Consider the following 25,292-nt stretch of genomic DNA (forward strand, 5'->3'; position numbering starts at 1 on the left):
CGCTCGCGTCTAAAACGGTCTATAGCGGCACTTTGACTGCCTTGATTCATTTGACCTACTTAACTGTGGAAGAGGCTATGAGGGGAGAGGGTGGGGGGGGGGGGTTTCGGGGCAAGACCACCAGGCAGAGAACAGCAGGATCCACATGGCACAACAGCAGCCTGCACCCCCAACGGGAGCGATCAGACCTTCATCGGTCGATTCTGTTGGCCCCATGACAACGCAGCTTTGACACTGCGCACGGATCCTCGCGTTCCGAGGGCGGAAAGTCACGCACGGCGCTCCTGCCCGCTGGTTCGGATCCAGCTGCTAGGCTAAACAACACAATTATCTGAATTCGAAAGGCCAATGACCTATATTCCAACAGCTCTTTTGTCGGGACCAGTACTGGGATCTGCTGATCACACGCACAGAGTGACTGACCCTGGAAAACCAGCACCGACATGATCGGCACAAAATGTCTTCATAAAGTTTCATACATAAACTATGTGGTCATATTCATATGGGTTTATTCTCCCCCACTTATGTCTCGTCCCTCCCTCCCTACAAGTAAAAAAACAACAACAACAAAAAACGTGTCGCGGTTCACACCTGCCCTCTCTCAAAGTTTTCCTTCTCCAGATCCAGACTGTTAGCGCCTCCGGTGCGTCGAATCACTTTCGGGATGGCGTTGGGGACTTGCTGCATGGAGCTTTTCACTCGATCCATCGTCTCGGGCTGGCAAACAAAAAAAAAACAATAAAAAAAAAACACTCCAAGGGGAAAACGTTCCAATAAAAATAAAAACAAAAACAAAAATGAGCAAAGCTACATTAACTATGGCGGCGATAGCTGTCCATGTCGAAACTGGACTTGTTCCGTTCAGCGGGACAAATGTTGGCCTCTGTAAAATAACACCCCCCCCCCACCCTTCCCCGCCCCCCAGTCCATGACAGCAGCCGTTCTGGCCCACCCGACAATAAACAGTACTTCATACCCCTGCGACATTTCAAAATAAAATATTTCTCCCATTTGCGCGCGTAAGTGAACATCGCCATCTGCTGTAGAGATAACACGCGAGTACTGCATGCGGTACGCCAGCCAAGTAAAATAATATATCATTTGTCTTCATAATGGGTCAGTTCTTTCAATTGTGCCATTTTAAATACTTTTATTTTGTCGGAATCGGAAGTACTGTGTGTATCCGCCCCCGTGTGACTTCAAAATCCCACGCGTGCTTTGCAGCCCCGAAACCACACGTGTACGACCTCCGAGCTATCCAAGCTTTGAACACTGGAGAGATATATACGCATCGCATCCGTCCGCTTATCCTCACAGGGGTCGCGGGATTGCCGGAGCCTATCCCACCTACACACAGATATAAATAACAATAGGCACATACCACAATCGATGGAACAAACGGCTAACAATGCTTAATTGGAGCATATTTCCCAAAATCTTTAAATGGCCGATTCATGTTTAGCAACAACAAAAAAAATGCTTATGATATATCAACGTTATTATTGATGATATGTAACAATTTGACATTTTGGTACAGATTTCCACAAGAATCATGCAAGTTGACGCGGATGACTTGCCGTCGCGGGCCACATAAAATCACGTGGCTGGCCAGATCTGGCCCCCGGGCCTCAAGTTTGACACCAGTGCTCAAAATTGCCCCAAGGTGTGATTTGCGAGCCGGTTCAGGGCGTTGCCCGCCTCCTGCCCGTTGAGAGCCGGGATAGGCTCCGGCGCTCCCCGCGACCCTTGTGAGGATCAGCGGCTAAGAAAATGGATGGATCGAGGGCGTTTATGGCCTATTTATAGGAGTCACATCCATGAGGTGTTTCAGCCTTTCATGGGAGTCATTTATTATTATTATTATTTTTACACAAATTATTTTAAGTGTTGAGGAGTCTTTGGGGTCCTCCGCAGTGAATCAGCAAGCGATTTGAAAAGTGTAACATTTTTTTTTTCAATTTTTGGGGAAAAAATTTGTTTTGTAATAAAATAAAATAAAAAAAAAATTCACAATTTTTTTTTTCATTCCACTTCATTTTTTGTTCTCCAAAATGAAATATGTGTCCATGCAGTACTCGCTATATTGTAAATAAATCCATAACTGTGTTGCTGCAACACAATTTTTAGTCATCATCTCCCTTTTTTTTTGGTGGACATTCTTGTACATATTTTACACGACAAAATGCAGAATGTGTTGAAACCGTCGGAAAAATATAGAAAAGTGAGGTAAAAAAAAAAAGCGGAGAAAAAAACTCCATTTAATTTCCGTGGTCCACCTTGAAATCAAATTTAGATTATCAATTAAATGATCTTAATCAATAAAAATGTGGGGTCATTAAATCCATTTTTTGCCATTTTATTTGTGACGCTAACAAGTACAGTGAGGTCCAAAAAAAAAAAAAAAACATGCACTGCAAAGAAAACACAGCAATCTAATGCCGGGAGTACAAAGTATAAAACACATTTCATATTTCATAAATAGCCATCGCCTGTGTCGTTGAACATGTGCTCTAAATAACTCTTTAATTATTGTCGAATTACAATCAATAGTTTACATAATTCAAATGCTATTTAATCACAGCAAAACGACAAACTCGAGTGACGGGACGGGGAAATTGGGAAGTTTGGCACGGTGAAACTGGAAAAATGAAATTAAAAATACTCTTGAAAAATGAAAAAAAAAAATCTTTCACATCTGCTCTGTTCAACATTTCCCTGCTTCTGCTAATCTTAAAATAGATTGCCGCATTCATAAACCATTGTGCAACCTGACAGGTGAGCAAGCTAAAGACGCTATCTTGCCAAAGCTTGATATATTAACAGCCCGCAAAACACAATTAGTTATTAATTCATCATATAAACAAGCATTTTTTTTGTTACTCTTCAAATAATCCTTGCTAAATTCCTCAAAAAGTACTAAACTGATTTTGGGAAATCATTCAACTGCCCGGTCACGTCGTCTACTTGCAGGTTGTTGCTCGGCAGAATTTGTGCCTAGAAGCCCACAAAAGTATATACAGTAAATATTAATTATGACAAAAATCATTCAGTCAATTTCTTCCTTGTTGCTCGAAGGAAATTGCAACTTGTTTCCAGGCAGAATTCAAAGCTGCTAAAATAGCAAATTATCAACTGACACGAGTATTTCCTGGTGACCTTTGCTCCTTGTAGGTTTCCCAATTACCCGTCATGCCCTGCGACGGCCGCCATCTCGTGTGTCATAGAGGTCAGAGAACATGTATTAAATATTTATGATCTATTAAAAAAAAAAATAAAAACAAAAAAAAAGAGACTGGATGGCTCATGGGCCACCAAAACCGAAGTCGCCATCAGCCATCTTGATACTCCCAAAACAAGCGTGGCGGCCTGTGCGTTCGTCGCCATTTTCGTGGATGTGAGAAATTTTTTTACACAGGTAAATTAGAAAGATTTACTTTGACACTGTTAAAGTTTGTTTTTTTATTATTTTCTGATGAGCTTAATTCACTTGAACAAAGTTTTGTTTACGGTTCTTGTTCGCTGTTCACTCTCCGCTTCACCTTTACAGGCCGACGGTTTTTCGCAAAAAAGCAATGTCAATATTTTCCCAAACTTCACCAGTGGATAAGCAAGAAAAACACAATTTCTGCGAATTTTTTTGGATAAATTTCATAATACAGAACTCCAAAAATTGAATTTGTTTTTCAAATCCGAGGAAACAAGTTGAAATTTTCTATAATAGGACGTTGCAGAGACGACAAATGAACAATGCGTTTAGCATGTATTTTCCCATTGCGAGTCCTTATTTCCAAAAATATATCTCACTAATTGACTTAAAATTGAATGTTTTTATGACAAAAAAATATATATATATTTTGCGATGTTATGATGACAGTGCTTCGCAGCGTATTTTGCGAAAAGTTAACATGTCACACGGAAATCGGGCGCTCGGTAATACGCAAGGTTTCCTCCTGTCTTTCGTTTGCACTTCACCTTTTTTGTCTTAACAAGTCGAATTAAAAAATCCTTCATGTTACCATAACTGAAAAAACTGTCAAGCTCACGTGACCAATTTTAATTCTCCATGCCAAACTTTGAGGAAAACCCCCACCATAATCCAACCGTAAACACACGTTTTGGGAGTACCAAAATGGCGGCGAACTGGCTCGATAGGTGAAGCGTGAAGTTTTTTTCTATCGTTAATCCATCCGATTGGTCAACAAGTTATGACGTCGAAGAAAAAGGGAATCCTGGGACGGTGGTGACGTCACCGGAAATGATCCCATCGTGTATTGTAAACCAAGTTAAAGAAAAAATACATGTGAGATAGCGTAGAAATGAGCGGTTAGCACAAGGTGTGCTTTCATAATGTTCTCCACAAACAATTTAGAGGGAGTCGTCCTCGCTGGACGGCTCGTCGTCACGGTAACTGCTCCAGTCGCCGTCGCCGCTTTCCCTTCCGGCGGAAGCCCCCTCGGGGAGATTCCGGTGGTCCGAGTCGACAGAAGGCCGGCGACTCATTCGCCAGAGCTGGTGGGCGAAGGTCCGCCCCCAGCTGCAGTGCTGGCCAATAGGGCGCAGCAGACGGGCGAGCTCGGCGGCCTCCAGCCAATAGGACGTTCACTTGGCGCGGGCGCGCTCGGACCGCTGCTTGTTCATGGCGGTCAGCATCTGGCTGATGTACGACGTCAGCAGGTCGTCCATCTTGTAGCCCTTTGAGAGGAGCACAGACCAGGAAGTAAGCCCATTTTTTTCGGGGGGAAAGTGTAATTAAAAAAAAAAAGATATATATATTTACTGCTTTTGCCAATTGTTACTGGGGGAAATTTGTGTTCATACCATAAACCCAGAATTTGTGTTCATTGAAAAAAAATATGTTACGTATCTGACCTGTTGCGAGCCAAAAATGGTCCCTATAAATCCACTATGGAAAACGTTTTTTAAGCACACTAATTACTGTATTTCTTGGTGTCGTGGAGGCAGACTTTGTGTTCATATGTACAGTATTAAAAAATGTTGCGTATCCTACCCGTTAGCCAAAAATGGTCCCTATAAATCCACTATAAAAAACGTTTTTTAAGTACACTAATTACTGTATTTCTTGGTGTTGTGGAGGCAGACTTTGTGTTCATGTGTACAGTATTAAAAAAAATGTTGCGTATCTGACCTGTTGCTATCCGAAAATAGTCCCTTTAAATCCAATAACAACATTTTTGAAGTACACACCTGTATTTCTTGGTGTTGCACTTTGTTGCTAGCAGAACTCGTGCCTGTTAGCCTAGTTAGCAAAACTGTTAGCCTAGTTAGCAAAACACAATTGAAAAATATCTTTTTTTTGTGTGTTTCCTAACTGTTACTGGGCTCAATTTATGTCCATGCCATGCCCAATAAAAATTTAAAATGTCATAAGTATTTCCTGGTCACATAATGTTTGATCCTTGTTGAATTTCTGACTGTTAACCACAGAAAATGAGAAAATTGGCCGACATTTTTCCTGGTCACCACCTGGTCAGACAAAAAAAAAAAAAAAAAAAACAGGATAGCTGACATCCTGTGTATGCTCTGCTCACGATCATAACTTGGAGTGATGATTATTTGAAGCCAAACTTGCTAACATTTTGTTTTATTTATTGCTTCGTGCCTTTAAAAAAAATAAAATCCACGTGTAGTCATAAAAATATAAAAGCACAAATAGACCCTAAACATGGAACATAGTCGTCTTTTGTGGCTCTGTGGTGACATCTTGTGTTTAAAAAAATACATTGTAGCCTGGAGGAACTGCTGCAACCATTTTTTTTTTTTTAATAATGGCGGCATGGCCAGCCATAATGTGCTTAAGATCCCGGAAAAATGAAAAGCTAAACATTTCCTGGTCACGTGACGCATTTGCGCCTTGTAACTAGGCAGAACTTGTTCGAAGTTTGCCTGCTCGGGAAAAATAAATCGCACGTACAACGTGACTGTATGTAGAGCTCGTGCACGTGACATCACAACTTTCACGGCGCCATATTGCAGGTCAAACAGAGCTGCTAGACATTGAAGCGGAGGAGAATATTTACAATACCCGAGACCTGTTGTGCCGTTGGTTGTCACAACAGACGCGACAAATATTCAAAGAGGTCATTCTATGGAATAGCAGCTGAAAAGACCAGAAAATATCGATGGATTTCGGCAATTAAACGCGATGGATGGCGCCCGACCAAAATACACACACGCCCGTGTACCGATCGGTCATTTCACATATGAATTACTCTTCTTAATCTCAAATTACTAAAAAGTATTTATAATGCCAAATTGGCTCATTTGAGAACAATGCGTGTTAGAAAAAAAATGTCTGTCGCAGAGGTTTACGGAGGTTAAGTGTAGCCGCAATCGCTTCCGTGTACATTCCGTGGAGATGACTCCGGCCTCGTTTTTTTTTTCTTCTCAATCATAGTTGATGAATGAGAGTTTGTGTAAAAGCAGGGGTCATTTATTGAAATATTGGTATTTGTATTGAATACTAGCTGAAAAGATCGATGGATTCCGGCAAAGTTGAATGTGTCGCCGAACACGCTTCCGCGTTCACAAGTCGTCAAAACCGTCACTACGTGGGTTTTGTTCCCGATACCAGATCCAGCAACAAAGTATCCGTCCAAACTTTTATACGCTTTCAAACTCTTCCGTGTAAATCTCGATGACTTAGTCACCAGATCCATGTGTAGATCCAGTTGTCCGAGACAAGCGGAAGCGAATTATGAGTCCAATTTCTCCAATTTCAGCCTTAAATACGGGTCCTCTACGCCGAGTTTATCTAATTTTTCCACGTTCCGTCGTTTATTTTCACCTTCTAAATGTCCAACGGTATCGGACAAGACTCTGGGAGTCGTGCTATAAGACATTTTCGTGTCGCCTCCAACCGACTTAGCGTTGAACGATGCTTTGCTAGACCGGCAATATGGCGGCGTAAACAAAAGTCACGTGATTTGATGACGTAGGTGCACGAGCTCTCTACAGACCAAAGTGTTTGGCCACCTCCGATTAACCGCTTAAAATTTGCTGTATACTTTTGTCCACGTGAAATCTTTTGTGACCCACCAGGGAGGTTTCGCAGAGGAGTTTGCTTCCTCTGACGAGGTTTCCGATGGTGATGTGGAAGTATGTGTTCCCGCTGCTCCAGTTGGAGATCTTGGTGAAGGGATGGGTGATCAGAACGTCCTGGCCGGACACAAAGATGACAACATCAGCCACGTGGTGGCGCTGTGTTAGCTTCAGGGCTTCAGAGCTACCTACTAAGAGACATGTCTCGTTTGCAAATTCCGCAAAAAATTTCCAATTTTCTTCCAATTTTTCAAGCCTTTCGGGTTTTGCCTTCTGGAGCAGACGAACAAACCTTGGTCTTTGGGTCGATGAGGCTGACTCCATGTTTATTGATGGCGATCAGGAGGATCTCCGGGTAGTTGGGCTCCGTGGTTTGCTGGAGACAAAGATCGGGATCAGTCTGGGCGTGAAGCGGCGTCGGGTTCTTTCTGTTTTTACCTTGACTTCAAAGAAGGCGGAGCCAAATGTCGGCCATTTGTAGATGATTTTAAGAAACATCAGTTTGGCTTCTTCTCTGGATTTACCGGCTTGCTTGTTGAAGAAGGCCACCACCGACTGTCTCATGCACACACAAACACATTGCCACCATTTTTTGTGGGTCTACTCATGTTTCCAGCAAAGCCAAACTGGTTTGGGGACCTACAGTTTTAGGTCAAAGGATTTGAAATAACCCTTGAAGTGTACCAAGTGGCAGGCTTGCTGTGTTTTCTTTGGACATGGGTTTTTGTGCTTTACTGGTGGCTCGACAGATGAGAAACAGGTCTACCAAAATTCATGTTGCTTAGCCCAACTGGCACTGGGGTTGATTTCCAAAGAAAACCAAAGAAACCTGTTCCCCGTTTGAGTTGAATCTATCAAGAACTATCCAGGCTTACCCTCTTCCAGTCATCTGGTGACATCTGGCGGATGAGATCCTGCGGGACCAGCTCGCGCAGCATCTTGGGAATGGCGGGAAAGTGGGACTTGTCGTCCTCGAACTTGACGCGGTAGATGAGCGCCGCCAGCTGGAGGACTTCGTCTCGCGAACACTTGTGGTAGCCGCGCAGGTATTTGGGCAGCTCCTGCTCGGAGTCGTCACAAAATCAGGCGTCCGTTTCCTTTGTGTGGCCGTCGTCTGCCGGGCGGGACTCACCTGGTAGTAGTGGAAGATGGAGTCGGCGAAGGAGTCCTTGCCGGGAACGGTGCTGGTCCACAACTTCTTCATGAAGAACACCTGATAGGTCAGCGAGGGAACCACTCCTGCAAGGTAAAATAGATTTGACTTAGTTGTGTTGTACGTCATCAAACTCTGATTTGACTCTCCGAGTTCCCGAAAAGACAAAAACTCTCGTTCCTCACTTTGGTGTCATTTGCCCAGTACAGGAAATGTGTTAGTGACTAAAAGAACTCCAGGAGGAGGTTCTTCGAAGGACCTCTGGCGATGCCTCAAAAATGGCTGCTTTCAGTCATAACAGCAGACCTAACGTGGCGTTTCGAGCACAGATGTTTTTTTTTTTTTTTCTTCTCAATCTGGTTGGCCACAAGTGACCGCATGGAACCAAAATGGCTGACTTCCTGTGTCTTTTGAAACGTGGCTTCTTGAGACTTTTTTCGTGGGTCTACTCGTGATAGTTATGGCTACCAAATGTAAAGGTTTTTTTCGGGGACCAAGTTTTTCTCTGCAAACCAGCCGATGCTACCCAGCCTAAAAGCACCACTTCCTGTTTCTTTTTGGGTCTGGACTCAAGACCTTTAGTGGGTCTCCTCATTCTAGATGTGTGTACCAAATTTCATGTTGCAAAGTCGAACAGAGTTAAAAAATAATAACAAAAAAAGATGGCGGTACGTATCTACCGTCTTTGACTGGCCGTGATTTCTTGATCCAGTCCGTCAGATGTCGGACAAAGTCAAAGAAGAAGTCTCCCTCTGGAACGCTGATCACCTGCACGACGCGCAAAGACGCAAAGTGAAGCGAATCCCATTTGGACGAAAAACGAAAAGGGGAGCCCACCTTGTCCGAGATCTTGACGAAGAGGCTGAATCCTTCCGGGGACTTGAGCAGCAGTCTGCTGGCGATGTTCTGGCACAGGTCCTTGGCTCTGGTGCCGGACTCCACCTCAAACGCCTGCCAAAGTCAGCGGTGAGCGCAACGTGCCGCTCGGCTTTCATCTGACGCCTTTTTTTGCAAAAATAGCGACCACGCCGGCATTTCAAATCTTCAAGTGCAAAAAACAACGAGGCCTCCTCCATCTTGATCATTTTACGCAATTCAGCGGGGAAATTCCATCGCCGACGACAATGAAATCGTAAAAGACGATATTAGATTTGTATCGGGTTACTAATTAGCGGTTTTACATAATCTCAGAACGGCAATACTAAATTCCATCCATTTTCTTAGCCGCTTATCCTCACAAGGGTCGCAGGGAGCGCCGGAGCCTATCCCAGCTGTCAACGGGCAGAGGGGGGAGTACACCCTGAACCGGTCGCCAGCCGCAGGGCACATCCAGACAATCACACCTAGGGGCAATTTAGAGCACCGGTGTCAAACTCAAGGCCTGGGGGCCAGATCTGGCCCGCCACATGATTTTATGTGGCCCTCGAAGCCAAACGTGTCATTTTCCATGATTCTTGTGAAAAAAATCTGTACCAAAATTTCCAATTGTCATATTTCATTAATGATAAAGTTGAGATATTACAAGCATTTTTCGTGTTACCAAATGAATGTTGCATGTTTTTGGGATGCTGGAGGAAACCGGAGTGCCCACGCAGGCACGGGGAGAGCGTGCAAACTCCACGCAGGCGGGTCCCGAATTGAACCCGGGACCTCAGAACTGCGAGGCCAACGCTTTAACCATCCTATGAATATTCTATTACTGCAATAATTTATTGTAGTGATAATATGCATTTAATATATTGTATGTTCTTAGTATTTGTAAAATATAGTTTAAAGCATATTAATTTGACCTAAAACAGAACAGGGGGATTTTTTGTTTTTTTTTTTTTTGTTGTTGTTATGAACAGCAATCATGAAAAAAAAATCGTGCACGTTTGTTGAATTGACGTTTTGGACGTTTGTGTGTTTGTTGTACCTCATCAGTGTCGTCAGGGAAGTAAACCTTGTGGAAGATCTGCGTGGTCTTGTGCTGGATGGCCTCCACTTCCACCAGATGAGGCGGGTACTTCCTGGACCCGTTTCTGTCGCCGGGGAAATGACATTTTTGTCTTTTTCATTTTCACGTGCGTATTGTGCCGGCGGTGGCCCTCCCGAGTATTTACAATCGCTTTAGATTGAGCTCGCGAAAGAATTGTCAAGTAGTTATTACAAATAACAAAACCAAAAAAAAAAATGTAAAAGCTACGATTTTATCTCATTTACTTGTTGTGAGTAAGTAAAATACGTTTTAAAGTGCACATTTCATAGTTTATTAAATAGTTTGTTCTATATACAGGATATCTATTTTAAATAACACTAAAATAAACATAAATTGGACACTTATTTTATTTGATCAGTATTTTATTCACGAAAGTAAACAAATTGGACATTTGTTTTATTTCGTCAATATTTTATTCAGTAAAATAAACATAAATTGGACACTTATTTTATTTCATCATTATTTTATTCACGAAAATAAACAAATTGGACACTTATTTTGTTTCGTCATTATTTTATTCTCTAAAATAAACATAAATTGGACACATTTTATTTCATCAGTATTTTATTCAGTAAAATAAACATAAATTGGACTTATTTTTTTCATCAGTATTTTATTCACTAAAATAAACAAATTATACATTTGTTTTATTTCGTCAATATTTTATTCAGTAAAATAAACAAATTGGACACTTATTTTTTTCATCAGTATTTTATTCACGAAAATAAACAAATTATACATTTGTTTTATTTCGTCAATATTTTATTCAGTAAAATAAACATAAATTGGACTTATTTTATTTCATCAGTATTTTATTCACGAAAATAAACAAATTGGACATTTGTTTTATTTCGTCAATATTTTATTCAGTAAAATAAACATAAATTGGACACTTATTTTTTTTCATCAGTATTTTATTCACTAAAATAAACATAAATTGGACACTTATTTTATTTCGTCTGTATTTTATTCACTAAAATAAACATACATTGGACACTTATTTTATTTCGTCAGTATTTTATTCATTGTCGCAAAAATAAATGGTTTGATAGTTATAAAATACACAAATTTGTTGTTAATAAAAGTATTTGTAAAAAAATTACATATGCACGTTTATCATGTGAAATAAATGGTTAATCCAGTTATTGTAAATAATAAACAAACATTTGAAATGTATATTTCAATTTTGTATACTTTGCTTTAAAACTTGCTGAATTTATTTTTTTAAGTAAAATATTTATCAAATAATTTATATTAAATTTATTTTTGCAGAATAATCATATAGGTTTTAAAAATTTTATTTTATTTTATTTTTTTTCTGCATTGAAGGACGTGATTTTTGAAGCTGATCCTGGCTCAAGCGTGGCCTATTCATTGTCACAAAAAATACATAAATTTGTTGTTAATAAAAGTATTTGTAAAAAAAATTACATATGCACATTTATCATGTGAAATAAATGGTTAATCCAGTTATTGTAAATAATAAAGAAACATTTGAAATGTATATTTCATTTTTGTATACTTTGTTTTAGTAATTGCTTAATTTATTTTTTCAAAATAAAAACATTTATGAAATAATTTAGATTCAATTTATTTTTGCAGATTAATCATATAATAGGTTTTAAAAATTGTAATTTATTTGATTATTATTCTTTTTTGTTTGTTTGTTTGTTTTTGCATTGAAGGAAATGTGATTTTTGAAGCTGATCCACAACCGAGGAGGTCCAATCGTCCTGGCTCAAACGTGGCCTCTCCCGCCCCCCCCAACTGGCGGCTGGCGCTCACCGTACGGCTTTGTGCAGCCTGTGCATGCAGTCGGTCGAGAGCGAGTGTCGCCTCTCGGACTGCAGGAAGCGCTGGACGTGCGGCAGCAGCACGTTGCTGGGAGGGAAGAGGCCCGTGCACAACCAAAGCAGCTCCCAGCCTTTCTCCTCGCTGTACCTGCCACCGGCACCGTGCACATTTTAGCTTTTGCCTTTTTGTAGTCTACGTCCTCCGACAGGAAGTTGTGCAAAGAATGGACTGCAAGACGCGCTTGGGTCAAAGGCGAGTACGCACTTGACGTGGTTGTCGGTGAGCTGCTTGATGATCTGGCAGAAAATCTCGTCCTTCAGGGGCTCGGCCTTCAGCGCGCACTCGAACATCTGGTCCGTCAACTCGTTGACTGAGCGAGTGCGCTTGGACGGGTAGTCGCCCATGTACTTCATCACAGGTAGAAAACGCGCTAAGGGGCGTGCTGCTTTTAGTAAAAATATGGTAGTAACTCAAAATCCCAAAACATGGTAATATCATGGTAATAACATTGTAACTACAAGGTCATAACATTGTAATGAGTTACTCAAATAGTAACATGTTACAAGAGTAATAACAGTAATGTCATCATAACAGGATTTAACATGGTAGTATGTAACATAGTAACAGCATGTAAGTCGCACCGTAATAACACGCTACCAATAACTTAGGAACATGATGAAAGGATATCGATGAAGGCCATACAGGCCTCCTGAGCAAGCTCCTCGTGGTGGACCACCTTCTTCAGCAGGGGCTGTTTGAGAGGCTCCCTGGTGCAGCTCCACAGCTTATCCTTGCCTCGGTTCTTTGTGACCATCACCCTGCTCAGGGTGTGCTTGGGTGGAGGCCTGCACCAAGAACACCGATTACAGATGTATAAGTAAGCATTAGCGATTTGGATTAGGGGTTCAAGTAAGGTGTTCAAGCCCAGGTTAGTATTTCAAAGTGGGGTTTCAAGCCAGTGTTAAAATCTAAAGTCAGGTTAGAGTTTTAAGTCTTCGTTGGGGTTTACTACTTTCATTTGAAACTCAAACCTTCTCTAGAAACCTCGATCTTAATTTGAAACCCTTTGAAACCTAACTTGAAACCCTCACTTGGTTTGATATCCCAACTCAGGTTTGAAAACCTTCATCCTTGTTTGAATCCCTAACCCTATCTTGAAATCCTAATCTCAAGCGCCAATTCTGGTCTAAAACACGATCCTTTGCTTAAGAGTTTTTTGTAAACTTTTTGTTTTCAACCCTAATTTGAAATTCTAGCCCCGACTGGACCTCTTAAATGAGGCTTAAAACCCTCACGGTAAGCCAAGGTATCAGCTGTGTGTGTATACCTAAAGTAGTCATTAGAGAATTCCTCCAGTGTGTAAGGTTTGACAGAGTCTTCGCTGTCAGGCAGGACAAGTTGCGAGACCCTTGCTGTCTGCTGCCGCTGATCTGGTGTCATGGTGACCAACGCCTGATTGATTGATTGATTGGGTGACAACATCATCATCAATCACAAGAAGAGCAAGTCTTCTGCCCGATACAATACTCAAGGTTTTCTCATCCCACCACGATCTCCTGCTGCGGTCGTGTCATGGTGGGCAGGACGTAGACCGAGTCTGCCGGGAAGTCTCCTCTCTGGTTGGTTCTTTCATTTACGCCGTGCGCCCAGCCCGAGTTGAGAACCTGCTCTCCGGTGTCCTGGTCCAGCAGTATCAGGTCTCCCTTCTGGAAACTCAGGAACGTGGACGGTTCACCATCTAGCAAACAGTCAGGGGACATTTTGTGAACACCTTTGTGTAATTCTAGAATACATCCCAAAGTCCAAGGAGGACCTACTCTGATTGGGACTGTCCTGTAGCGCCACAACAAACTTGGACCTGTTCCTCAGGCCTTCCAGGAAGGTCACCACCAGATCTTGGATGTCCTCAGCATTATTAGAGGTGAAAGTGTACTCATCTCCTTTGATGGTTGCCAGCGTGAAGCTCTGACTCTGCAACTTTCCGCCCCTAAAAGAACCAAAAACATTTAGCATCGGCTACTGGTACACATAAATGTGCTCTTTTTCTAGAATTTGGTGGTCCGAGTCCTTGATGATGTGGGACTAAGTAGCACCAGTCTTCCAACTAGTGTCAATCTTCATTTTGTTAGTCTTTGGTCCTTCAACACTCTGGTGAAATTCTTACAGACTTGAAGAACTGATGCCCTAACACGATGTCGGTCCCAGTCAAATCACCATCACTAGGTCCACAAGAGGGACTTCAGCACCCAGCATGGCTCACCTGTTACTGGACACTGTAGCGTTATTCTAGGAAGTAGAGTTCTTTAATGTACCCACTCCTGGTTCAACCCTCAACTCTCATAGACCTTCAGACTGCCCCACACCCCTTTAACTCCACATGAAGATTTCATAGGCAAATGCTAAAAACTGATGGCTACTACTGGGACCACAAGCAGGACTACATTTCCTAGCATGCCTCACCTGCTGCTAGACACCGCAGTGATTTCTGGGAAGGAAAGTTCTAGCAGGACCTGCTCTTGCTCATCCACAAAGTATACCCCGGTCCAGTTGACCGCAACAATGAGGTCGTTCTTGGGCAGACTTGGACCTGCCAAGCAAAGCAAAGAAAATCATCAGGTAATGTCACGCTCAATAGTTTGTGCGACGGGTGATTGATTCTCACCAGAGAACTTGAAGGCTTCGTAGAATCTAGAGAAGAGCAGAGGCCACTTGTGGCGAGCAAAGTCTACCACTTCCTCTTTCACCTTCTGGGGATCAAACCTCTTCTGGGTGTAGATGCCCTGAACAATAAAAAGCCGAGGATTCACTTCCGCTACAAATGAAAGTGACCACATCCACTTCTGAGTTGCACCTTTTTGTGTGCTGCCATGATGAAGTGTGACCACTTCTCCACCGTTCTCGATGTGCTGATCTCTCTGTCGGGGATATAGGACGGGATGAGGCTCAGCAGGCGTTCCAGCAGGAGCTCCGAGCCGTAATCCACGTAGTACTGCTGAGACGCAAGTTCTGCTAGGTCGTCCTGGGCCAACGGGAAAAATAAATAACTGGGAGACGGTGTTAAGGAAGAGAAGGAGTCTACAGAATCGGAACACTCACCCGGTCACAGCGGTACTCTCCAAACTTGACGCCCCTGACGGTTTGCTGGTAGATGAGGTTGGTGGCGACCGTGTCATCGGAGGCGCAGTGCCACGGCGTGAAGATCTCTTTCCTGAAGAACAGCCGCCAGGGGGCGTTTCTCTCCTGGGCTCCCTGCTCCTTGGCGTACTGCTCGCACTGTGACACTGCGTCCATCACGTGGTCGTTCCCGCTGCCCAACGACGACACCTGCGCGCCACCCGATCGCATTACGACGATGAAAAAGTCTTCAACCAGAAAGAAACTCGGAAGTGTGATCACATCTCCGACGACCTTGTCAAAGAGCGCGATATAGAGCGAGAAGCCGAATCGGTCGTGCAGGCTGATCTTGTCGGCAAGTGTGTTGCAGAGCTCCTTGGCGGTGGTCGCCGAGTCCGTCAGCAGTGTTTTGGTGGTTCCGTCCATGAACGTCACCGGCAGCATGATTGGTTTCTTGGACTTGGTTGCCTGGATATGAATTCAACGGCATTTGTGTAACAGGATCGGGACTATTATTGTGTTTTTGGAAACACTACTCACAAGTACCAGATTCTGGGCTTCCGGTTGAAATGAACCTAAAATGCATTACAGCCTCGAGTGGTGAGTTTAATTTAACTTTCTCAGAAATCCATGCATCGCTTTTCTAAGCGGCTTATCCTCACAAGGGTCACAGAAATGCTGGCACCTATCCCGGCCAACTTTGAGCGAAAGGTGGACGACACCCTGAACTGGTCGTCAGTCACTCACAGGGCACTATCGACAAAGTCACTGGGTGGGAACTGAACCCACGCTGCCTGCCTGCACCAAAGTCAGGCGAGTGTATATATGTATTCTAGTTTTCATTTTTTAAATTTCACCATTTTATATGTTTTCTTTGTTTTTAAATGCTTTTAATCACGTAAAGCACATTCAGTTCCCGTCTATATGACATGCGCTATGCAAATAAATTTGCTTTGCTTTGCTCATGTGTGTACCTGCAGCTCCAGCCAAGATGGAGGTTGTGTTCTGGTACCATTAACGAACGTTCTTCTGAGTCGTTCTTCACAGTATGGGGCGTAACCCGGTGGCCCACTGCTGATGAAGTTCCTCAGGTACTGCGTGTGAACACCATAACATCACGTTACTCACTATTGGTGTAAGTGTTGAAATTACATTTGTTTGAAACCGAGCGTTCTGACCTTGAGGAACTTGTCTGACGGTGCGAAGCAGCCAACGCACAAACTGATGAGGATCCAGCCTCGAGCGTGTGAGCTCTTGGATGGGTTCTGACTCAGCTGCTTGCAGATCTGACAATAGATCTCATCCCTAGCGCATAGACACAGTGAATTGTTGCCACCCACCCGCCAGCACGATTGGACCCTGGGCCCCTGGATGAAAAGTCATTAAGTCCATCCTGGACTGGTTTAAAGCGAATCGCAGGGCATGTGGAGAACATACAAACTCCACAATCCCCAATAGACTGAAAGAGTTGATCATATTCTAATTTTTGTGATAATATTTTTCAGGAACATTAAGCAAAGGGGATTCAGGAGATCACAGTGACGAACAGATCAATAAAATGACACTGAATCCACCAAGTGTGGAGCATTCTGGTCTTTTGACCATTTTGGACGGGAACAGGGAGCTAGTACAAGGAGTGAGGTGGCTAAACCGATGGGTTCCCCATTAAAGCCTCGGGCTGGTATTCTGGACTGATTGTAGACCCTAGTCCAATGAAGTTTTGTTGAGACAGGTGAAGAGATCCATGTTCAAGGCGCGAGGACACAAAGGCATGAATGATCATTTCAAGTTCAGAATGAGATAAAATGAACCCAAGTTTGGAACAATTTTTCTTAGGAAGACAAAGCAGGAACTAGTTACATTTTTCACATTTATCAAAGAGCATGACCTAATCCAATTCGTTTGACCCGAGGAAAACCAGTGATCCTAACCACTGTTTCATCTTGATAGTTTTTTTTTCTACCTCAATGCTGGCCTCAGGATGCCATTCCCGATGATGAAGTGAAGTTTCTCCAGGTTGGATGTCGGGCGGTCCTCCAACATGCTGTTACCATGGAGACCATGCTCTCCATCATTGAGGCGTTTAGTGACCTGACAGTTTTTCCGTCGGTTTGTTAAGTCTCCAGGAACTTGCACCAGAAAATCGGAAGGATCTTACCTCCTCTGTGATCTTGGATTTCTTCTTCAGGGTGAGAGAGACCAACTTGTGTCGGATGCTGTTTTTGCGATGGCTGTCGGACGGAGGAGTCTGGAGGTGGGAAAACAGAATTGGCTTAGGATTAGAAAGCAGATGGGCTCAGTTCTTCGAGTAACCAGAACAGCAACGATGTAACATGTTTGGTTCCTTGAAGAACCAGAATAGATGAGATAAAACAAATTTTGTGTGTTGATTTAAGAACCAGAACAGAGAGATAAATCACAGACAGTAAGTTTGGTCCATGAAAGATCCAGAACAGAGAACATAAAAACGTGTGTGTTCGGTTCCTCAAAGAACCCGAACAGAAATGAGAAAAAACTCATTTTCAGTTGCTCTTGGAGATTAAATGGTCTTTGATGTTTCTAGAACCGGTACATTTATTGACGGATCTGTATGTTGGTCATAAAGATCTGTCAAAAATGTTGTCCCTCCACCCTGATCCTCCCCCGCCTCACCTCTGCCTCTGCCTGGAGGGCCTGCAGCTCCCTCTTGTACGTCTTCTTCCCGAGGGTCTCGTAGATCTTGGTCATGACCGGAATCTTCTCGCTCCCGTCGCTGATGGCCGTGTGATACTTGGGCTCTGGCAGATCCCCCATGAACCTCAGCACGGTTATCCACACGGCCAGGGCTGCCTAAAATTGGAATAAGGAACACATTGTCGTCATCATGTTAAGAACTGACGAGGTGATTGGATGTGAAGTCTTTGACCCACCAGCTGGTCTCCTTCATCTTCATGGAAAAGGAGCGGTTGCTTGAGCGGTCGTCTGACGTAGGTGTTCGTCGTGGTTCCCTGGAAATAGGTGGCTGCAAACTTGGCAAACTTGTACTCTGACAGATCCTCCTCCTCGTCGTCCTCCGGCAGAGGAAGAGCCTCGTCCAGGTCCTCCTCCTCCAGCTCCCGGTGGGTCCGCTCCAAGTCCTGCAGATGAGGAGGAGCGACCAGTCCAGAAAATTCCAACTCTGCTAATATTAAAGATTCTAGGAAACCTACCTCGAAGCCGGCGGGTGGTTGTCCCTCCTGGCCGGGAAAGGAGCTGGTGGTCCCAAGGAAGCCGAACATTTTGTCCACCATCTCTGAGTCATTAACTGGTTCCAAACGGGCCCGCTCTGTCTGCTCGACCAGCTCTTTCTTCCTCCTCGCCTCCTCTTTTTCTTTCTTCTCACGCTCGGCATCCTCTTTGGCCAGCTGGACCAGACGCTCCTGCGGATACGACGAAAGACGGCAAGGGGGCGACGTGACCACCTGTCCAACTGAGTTTCAAAGGAAAAAAGATAGACTAGATGATTCTGACAACAAAATTGTCAGAATTTCACCAGATTGTGCCGTAACAGTTGAGCTAATGGACAACACTGTGCCCAGACGAGGCTCAGGCAAGATCCAGAACCACTTTCAAGTGATGGCCGGAGACTACAGAGGGAAACTGAAGATGAGGTGGATTCTTATTAATAAGATTCTGATAATCTGCACACATATACTAATGAACAGCGTATCTGAAGACGTGGGGGGGGGGCTGGTTGGATTTGTCCAAGTGTCCACTGCGTGCGTTACATGGACGGATCCGCCACACCAGTGATTGGATGTAATGTTTAAGTTCAATATATTTGCATTTAATGTTCAAGAACTGAATGGTTTTGAATCTTTTTTCTTGTAATGTTTATGAAATTGTGAAAAAATTCATAATGGGCCTCACCTGATGTTTGCGTTCCGCTTCGGCCTTGGCCCTCTTTGCAGACATCTGGTTCCTCAGCTTGGTCTCTTCGGCCAGACGCATCTTCTCAGCCTCCAGCCTCCTTCGGTACTGAGGCGTGCCACAAAAGACCACAAGTAAGTTCCGGTTTGGATCAGACGGCTGAGAGCGGTTCGCTGTACCAGGTCATACGCCCTTACCAGGAAATTGCCAAAATCTGATGGGATTGGAATAAACGGACAAACTGCTAAATTGGAAAATTGCTGAAGTTTTGGAACCCTAGCTATAATACCACCTCTATGTCCAACTGTGTCTTCGCGCTGGATTAATTCAGATGTTGGTTGATACAACCTCCAACATAAGGCTTTGTCACGGTTCAAGTTCACCTCCTACAACCTGGAAGTTCCCTAGCGCCTACTCTTTCCAGAAACATTACAAAATGTCCTCTACCTCGCCCCTGAGCCTGCGGTAGAGCCTGCGCGCAATCATCCCTCGGGTGTACGCCTGGACGGTGAAGACGGCCCACAGGCGGTGTCTGAAGGCGCGCCGCACCAGGAAGCCTCGGCATCGGCCCTGGAAGCCGGTGATGCGCTGGCGGGCCACGTGGTACGAGGCGCACAGCTTCCTGGCGCGCACCAGAGCCTGGAGGCGAGAGAAGCCCGCCCGCATCTGAAAGGACAAGGACCGGGATTTAGGGAAGAGGTCTGGTCTATATCCCGTGGAGACGCTGATGGTGAGCCTCACAGCGCCGTAGTTCTTCCTGCACTGATATCCCCGCCAGGTCTTCTGAATCAGCACGGCCGACTTCCTCATCCTCAGGAAGTTTGATCTGAAGAGACATACATTTATTTCACTTTAGTTTAATAATTAACGCAGTAACTTCCGGGGATGTTTACATCCACCAGCTGGAATCCCAGCATGTACGTGGTCAACGGGTTGGCAGGGAAAAGGGTCTCGCCCAGCTTGTCTGAGAAGTTCAAGCTTCTACGTAAGTGTAATGGTGAAAAGATGCCAGGAAATGGCGACGCTGCATGACTTGGGATTGAAGATCAGCACAGATTTTGAGTTGAAGATCAAGATTAGGATGTGAATCGTTGCTAGTCACATTGATAACAAGAGACAGAAATCTCAACAGGTTTAAACGTTGGCACGTTTAGGCACTTCACACTTGAACGGAGGATGAATATGTCTGATAAAACACAGTATCCGTCGTGGGAGACGGTAAAAAGTCCGTCGCGACGGTGAGTAAAGATGATGTAGTGTCCGTGGGTACTGATGCGGGACCCCACCTGTCCTTGAAACCCCGCACCACCTTCTGGATGAGGATGACCTTGTCCGTGATGGCCTTGTCCCTCTCGATCTCCAGTAGCATATCGTGATGATCCTGCACACCCAACAAACCGTTAGCAAGACCAGCGAGCACTGACCTACGTTCAGAATCTAAACTCCAGTCAGGATTTGCAACAGTCTACTCTCTTCCTTTGGTTCCTGTTGGCCGCACTACCTCCAGCATGTGAATGCGGATGTTGGATTATTTTTTAATTATGCTGGATATTGTGATCACAATTCAGTTTTCTGAAACGAGTCACTCGACTATCCGTTTCGTCTTATTCTCGGTCCCTCTGCTCTGCCGTCTGTTTGTCGGCTTCCTGTCAGGAAAGAGCGCGTGGCGCTCCTTCCTGCACTTTCTACTTCCCGTCAGGCTTCCTGGAGGGCAGCACGAGACCAACGCCGGTCCGCCAAGCAAACGTTCGCCGGGCACTCTGCGGACCGGAACGCAGACGACTGCTGAAGTGACATCACAACTGATAGACGACTTCAAAACAGAAAATGAGGCCACCCAAAATACGCATCATGCTGTACTTCCTGTCACCAACCGACCAATTTGGAGGCAATTGGGGGGTTGTTCAGTTTGTGTCAAAGCAGGGATCAGGGCGACAGAAAACGGATGGATGGAAGGACTCCTGTTCGAAACATTTAGCGTTGACACTTTTCTCTGTAGTTTCAAAACCTCAAAATTTGGAGGGATCTTTGAAAGTTTCGGGGTGCTGAAGATGATTTGGAAAAATGGTCTGGATCGTTGCAAGTGACCTTGAGGAAGATCTTGGTCTTTCCCATCTGCCAGTCGTCGTCGCGGCCCAGCACGGCCTCGGCGATCCTCTGGCACGTCCCTCTCAGGTCCTCCTGAAATAAATAACGTCACAGCATGCTACAAAAATCTACCAGAAATGGAAGGTACCAAGGACTGGAGTGATGTCGACTGGACCAAGATATCAAAAATAGTACTATAAAGCCTCGTTTATTGTTGGGGTAGCATTCCTGAAATCTGCAATGTACGCATTCTGCAAAGTAGTGCCCAAACAAGTGCGTGTTTCATAAATATATCATTTCAAAGAGAGACCGCAGGTATTTAATTTGCCCACGTGGCCACCGTCCAATCACAACACACGAGTGAGCCTTTTGGAGGCAGGCATGCTCTGCTTGAATAACGTGACCAACCGCCCACGCGCACATGATCCAAACAGGATCACTCTGATGGAGTCAGTAGAAAGCATTGTGGGCACCCAGAATTCATTGTGGTGATGTTTGCTTATAAAAATTCAAGCTAATCGTTGCTCTTTACTTGCATTTGTGCCTGTCGATATCGTTTAGCGTGTGAGCGGCTATTTCTCGGGCTATAGTTGGTGTTTGTGAATTTATTTAATCAAATCAGAAGCTTTTTGATCATTTCCTTTGAATCCTGTAGTGATTTTTGTTGACGAACCAAATGAAAAAGTTAGAATTACTCAAGTTTTCTTTTATTTTTTTTGTTGCAATGAGCAAAAGCCAATTTGAGCTTTTGATGAGAAAAAGTGAGGAGCCTTTCAAGCCGACTGTGTCAGTTGTGCAATTGCACATATTGCAGCGGTACAATCATGTGTTGCGGTGTGCCTTTAAGGGGTGTGGCCAAGGGAGTAACTTCTGTCAGTTCAGCATTAGAGTCCCCGTCTCCTCCGTTCTCCTCGCGAGTGTTCTCATTTTGAATTTGTGTTTGACTGGCTGACTGCGTCTCTCCTTGCCTACATCCGAGGGCATTACAGTACCTTTGTGATTTTATTTCTTTTTCCAACCAGAATGTTTTTGTCCACGTGTGTGCAGGCCGTACGTTTTCCCAACGCTACCTGCTTGTAGGCGGGTTTGACTCCAGGCATGAGCACGCGGTAGCGGTCCACAAACTCCACGAAGGTGTAGCGGATGGGGTAGCCTGCGCGGCGGATGCGGATGGTCTCCATCATTCCCGAGTACCTCAGCTGGCGCACGCACAGGTCCCGGTCAAACAGCTGCGACGCACAAGCATAAACACGACCACAGACTGCATTACACAACAGCCGATATACCCTTGAGCACGTTTGTGTGCAAAAGTGATTACGTACATTACGTAACAGCTAATTAGTTCATGTGTAACAGCAAATTATTACGTGAAACAGCGTTTCGGCTCGACTAACTAGTTACTCGGTGTCATAACTGCCGTTTCTGTTCCACATGTGCATCTCTTGCAAATTTGCCGTCACCTGCCGTAACAGTCACTCATTTACAGTTGTCACGGACCAACGGTGCAGGGCTGGACCCAAATGCAGGACTCCGAGATGAGGGCATGATGTTAGGCATGGTTTATTCAAGGAACAGGGTCTTACAGGGTGTAAGGAGTCCGAGAAGGCAAAGGCAGGATCCGAAAACGTGAAGAGAGGTCTGATGACTAGGAGACAAGCTAGGAAACACGAACTAGGACTTGACTACGAAACCTAAATTAAGACAGGACTAAACTGTGGGGGGACAGAAACGCTGTAGCGAGGTTTGCTCAACACTACACGATTCTCAGTGGTGAAGATTCCTACTGTCAGTGAATGCAACTCACTAACTGAGCGGAACGAAGTGACAAATGCCGTTGACACCCCTCAGAGGGGTGGCCTGGCCACGCCCCTCTTGGCAGTGGCCAAGTCTTGCTCATAACAACAGTGCTAGCTACTGTAGCTGCAAGATCCACTTTTGTGTATTTATTTTGATACCAGATGTTTTGCATAAAACGCATAACATAACAGGCACATGTGTCATAAGCCAGCAACACGGGGGCGGACTCAAATGCAGGACTCCGAGGCAAAGGCATAATGTTAAGAGTGTTTTTATTCCAAAAGTTGACCACGAAAAGGTAGTCCAAAACAGATGGAAGCACAAAAACGCTAAGCAACAGGCAAGATCTTAAAATGTGCACAAGATCTGATGATGTCACGGCCCTGCCGGTTCCTGTCAAGACTGTGCCGGTCCTTGACGCCTTTGCCAGATCGTTGCCTCGTTCCTGCACTCTCCTGATTCTGTTCCTGCTCTCACGTGTACCGACTCTTGCTTGCCTACCGACCTGCCTTTCACGCCTGCAGATTTCATGACTGCTGCTTCCGTGGACTGCCTGTTGGGTCCTCGACACCGGAACTGAATAGTTCTTCAGCAGCTATAGCAGGCTCGCTGTCACAAAGGATTGCTCTCCACTAAATTTGCGAACCTACGCACAGTAGCGGAGTATCCAAGGATGCAGTAAAGCAACGAACTGGCAAAACCCAAGGCCGCATTCACCACTTAAATGCTCGGTCAATTAGTGTCCAAAATATAACACCTGTCAGAGGTGGTACCGCCCAGTGATTTGGCCACGCCCCTGACACACACGTGCTAGCTAGCTTATGTAAATTTAGCTATTGAATGTTAGTGCTACTTATTTATTACATGTAACAAGTTTATAACGGCAGGTAACAGATTTAAAATGCAGTCATCGCGGGTAGTTATGTCACGTAATAGCTCGTTTGTAAAGCTAACAGCCACTTCCAGGGTTAGCGCATAACTGCTCGTGCTTACGTGTTTAAGTAACGGCTAGTTTCTTGTGAGGCTAGTTAGCACTTGGAAAATCAGTCGTCGTCAAATTATTTCCTGTTACGGTAATTACATGTAATAGCTAGTTGCAAAATACAGATAGCATGCTAGCTTTTCTGTTAGTTAAAAAAAAAAAAAAGAAAAAAGATGAGAACAACACGCAGACTCACCATGGGCTTCTTGTACTCGTTGGGTTTGATGCAGCGTACGAAAAATGGCTGACAGACGCTCAACGTCCTCATCAGCAACTCCAGAGATTTCTTGAACTGACTGCTGAGCGTGGGAGACCGCTTCCTGGTCTCTGCGCCCTACCGACACACACAGTTTTTTTTAAATTTTTGCCCTTCCTGCACTTCTTCCTCTTTGTGGGATACGTTCAAAAAAAAAATGCGCTGGGGTGGGCAAAGCGCGGCTCGCGGCCCGTACGCAGGAGCCGCGCGGCGTCGTGTCGCCTCGAGATCGAGAGTCTGGATGTTTTTCAACCCGTTTCAATCCAACGGCCCGGTACCGAAGGAGCTCGTCAGCCACGGAGGTAAGTTTGTGTGCGGATTCGGTTGAAGAACTGAACGGGTTTCATGCAGGAGAGAGAATTTTATGCAACTGGTGTTTTTTTGATTTTTACCTTTGGCAGCGAGCCGGTTGGAAGATGGAGACAGGGGGCAAAACCACAGAGAAACTGCAAGGAAACGCCGACAAATCATGCAAGTGACACACACAAAAGGAGACGTTTTTTGAAAACATGCGGGACGGGGAAAAAGTCACGGGAAACGGCATCCGGTTTTGTTCACGTTTTCATGTGCGTTACCATGGCAACGTCAGCCTGGAAAATCTGCTTGACGAACTTGTTCTTGGAGGAGTGAACCAGCTGGATGATGTCGCCGTACAACGTGTCCCGGTTCTTCTCCAGGAAGCCTGGTGAGACGTTGGCGTGCACGCATCCAGTCAGTTTTCCCCACCGACATGGGTTCGAATGCCGTTCATACAAATTATTTGTTTTGAACAACAATACCCCACCCCCCCCCCCAAAAAAAACAAAACAAAACAGTGCTAAATTCAAGAGTTCAAATGCAATGTTTTTTTTTTATACATTTTCGTCAAATTAGCTTTATTTTTATTTCTAGGCAAAGGTAAACGTTTTGATTTAAGGTTTCATATGTTTAGGCGGCACGGCGAATCGGCTGGAAAGCGTTGGCCTGACATTTCTGAGGTCCCGGGTTCGATCCCGGACCCGCCTGTGTGGAGTTGGCACGTTCTTTTCCCTGTGCCTGTGTGGGTTTTCTCCGGGTGGGCACTCCGGTTTCCTCCCACATCCCAAAAAACATATTTGAAGACTCTAAATTGCCCCAAGGCGTGATGGTGAGTGCGGCTGTTTGTCTCCACGTGCCCTGCGATTGGCTGGCGACCAGTTCAGGG

General features: G+C 44.6%; 2 protein-coding genes and 3 long non-coding RNA genes across 12 annotated transcripts in view; 3 read left to right on the forward strand and 2 right to left on the reverse strand.

Moving 5' to 3' along the window:
- The window catches only part of hip1 (huntingtin interacting protein 1), a 56,533-nt gene extending 55,629 nt beyond the window's left edge, over positions 1 to 904 (reverse strand). For 2 of the 3 annotated variants that reach the window (XM_061828496.1, XM_061828494.1), the window contains exon 1: positions 592 to 899. In XM_061828496.1, the coding sequence (XP_061684480.1) occupies positions 592 to 708 (117 nt within the window). In that variant the 5' untranslated portion in view covers positions 709 to 899. Of the gene's footprint in view, positions 1 to 591 lie in introns of all 3 variants that reach the window. The other variant, XM_061828495.1, reaches the window with a different exon arrangement.
- A 2,610-nt stretch (positions 905 to 3,514) lies between these two features.
- The window catches only part of myo7aa (myosin VIIAa), a 47,679-nt gene continuing 25,901 nt past the window's right edge, over positions 3,515 to 25,292 (reverse strand). For all 6 annotated transcript variants that reach the window (XM_061828479.1, XM_061828482.1, XM_061828478.1 and 3 more), the window contains 36 exons: positions 24,685 to 24,791; positions 24,502 to 24,555; positions 24,050 to 24,187; positions 22,145 to 22,303; positions 21,075 to 21,167; positions 20,273 to 20,367; positions 19,728 to 19,812; positions 19,434 to 19,652; positions 18,987 to 19,094; positions 18,287 to 18,496; positions 18,008 to 18,214; positions 17,751 to 17,927; positions 17,257 to 17,346; positions 17,062 to 17,189; positions 16,277 to 16,403; positions 16,073 to 16,192; positions 15,393 to 15,566; positions 15,081 to 15,308; positions 14,836 to 15,003; positions 14,647 to 14,764; positions 14,445 to 14,571; positions 13,802 to 13,971; positions 13,532 to 13,722; positions 13,312 to 13,436; positions 12,672 to 12,829; positions 12,249 to 12,402; positions 11,976 to 12,131; positions 10,128 to 10,233; positions 9,050 to 9,163; positions 8,893 to 8,980; positions 8,192 to 8,298; positions 7,935 to 8,120; positions 7,498 to 7,614; positions 7,352 to 7,435; positions 7,057 to 7,176; positions 3,515 to 4,692 (listed from right to left, as the gene is read on the reverse strand). In XM_061828479.1, the coding sequence (XP_061684463.1) occupies positions 4,600 to 4,692; positions 7,057 to 7,176; positions 7,352 to 7,435; positions 7,498 to 7,614; positions 7,935 to 8,120; positions 8,192 to 8,298; positions 8,893 to 8,980; positions 9,050 to 9,163; positions 10,128 to 10,233; positions 11,976 to 12,131; positions 12,249 to 12,402; positions 12,672 to 12,829; positions 13,312 to 13,436; positions 13,532 to 13,722; positions 13,802 to 13,971; positions 14,445 to 14,571; positions 14,647 to 14,764; positions 14,836 to 15,003; positions 15,081 to 15,308; positions 15,393 to 15,566; positions 16,073 to 16,192; positions 16,277 to 16,403; positions 17,062 to 17,189; positions 17,257 to 17,346; positions 17,751 to 17,927; positions 18,008 to 18,214; positions 18,287 to 18,496; positions 18,987 to 19,094; positions 19,434 to 19,652; positions 19,728 to 19,812; positions 20,273 to 20,367; positions 21,075 to 21,167; positions 22,145 to 22,303; positions 24,050 to 24,187; positions 24,502 to 24,555; positions 24,685 to 24,791 (4,901 nt within the window). In that variant the 3' untranslated portion in view covers positions 3,515 to 4,599. The remainder of the gene's footprint in view (positions 4,693 to 7,056; positions 7,177 to 7,351; positions 7,436 to 7,497; positions 7,615 to 7,934; positions 8,121 to 8,191; positions 8,299 to 8,892; positions 8,981 to 9,049; positions 9,164 to 10,127; positions 10,234 to 11,975; positions 12,132 to 12,248; positions 12,403 to 12,671; positions 12,830 to 13,311; positions 13,437 to 13,531; positions 13,723 to 13,801; positions 13,972 to 14,444; positions 14,572 to 14,646; positions 14,765 to 14,835; positions 15,004 to 15,080; positions 15,309 to 15,392; positions 15,567 to 16,072; positions 16,193 to 16,276; positions 16,404 to 17,061; positions 17,190 to 17,256; positions 17,347 to 17,750; positions 17,928 to 18,007; positions 18,215 to 18,286; positions 18,497 to 18,986; positions 19,095 to 19,433; positions 19,653 to 19,727; positions 19,813 to 20,272; positions 20,368 to 21,074; positions 21,168 to 22,144; positions 22,304 to 24,049; positions 24,188 to 24,501; positions 24,556 to 24,684; positions 24,792 to 25,292) is intronic.
- Positions 4,601 to 12,002, forward strand: LOC133505371 (uncharacterized). Its single transcript, XR_009796232.1, has 3 exons — positions 4,601 to 4,717; positions 10,136 to 10,275; positions 11,876 to 12,002. It is a non-coding gene; the product is annotated as an uncharacterized LOC133505371 (long non-coding RNA).
- LOC133505373 (uncharacterized) lies at positions 12,274 to 15,910 on the forward strand. Its single transcript, XR_009796234.1, has 3 exons — positions 12,274 to 12,402; positions 12,653 to 12,861; positions 15,764 to 15,910. It is a non-coding gene; the product is annotated as an uncharacterized LOC133505373 (long non-coding RNA).
- LOC133505369 (uncharacterized) lies at positions 16,076 to 24,652 on the forward strand. Its single transcript, XR_009796230.1, has 5 exons — positions 16,076 to 16,189; positions 19,028 to 19,120; positions 22,122 to 22,288; positions 24,084 to 24,411; positions 24,511 to 24,652. It is a non-coding gene; the product is annotated as an uncharacterized LOC133505369 (long non-coding RNA).

The sequence above is a fragment of the Syngnathoides biaculeatus genome, chromosome 8 (assembly GCF_019802595.1).
Source record: "Syngnathoides biaculeatus isolate LvHL_M chromosome 8, ASM1980259v1, whole genome shotgun sequence".
Classification (NCBI taxonomy): Eukaryota; Metazoa; Chordata; class Actinopteri; order Syngnathiformes; family Syngnathidae; genus Syngnathoides; species Syngnathoides biaculeatus.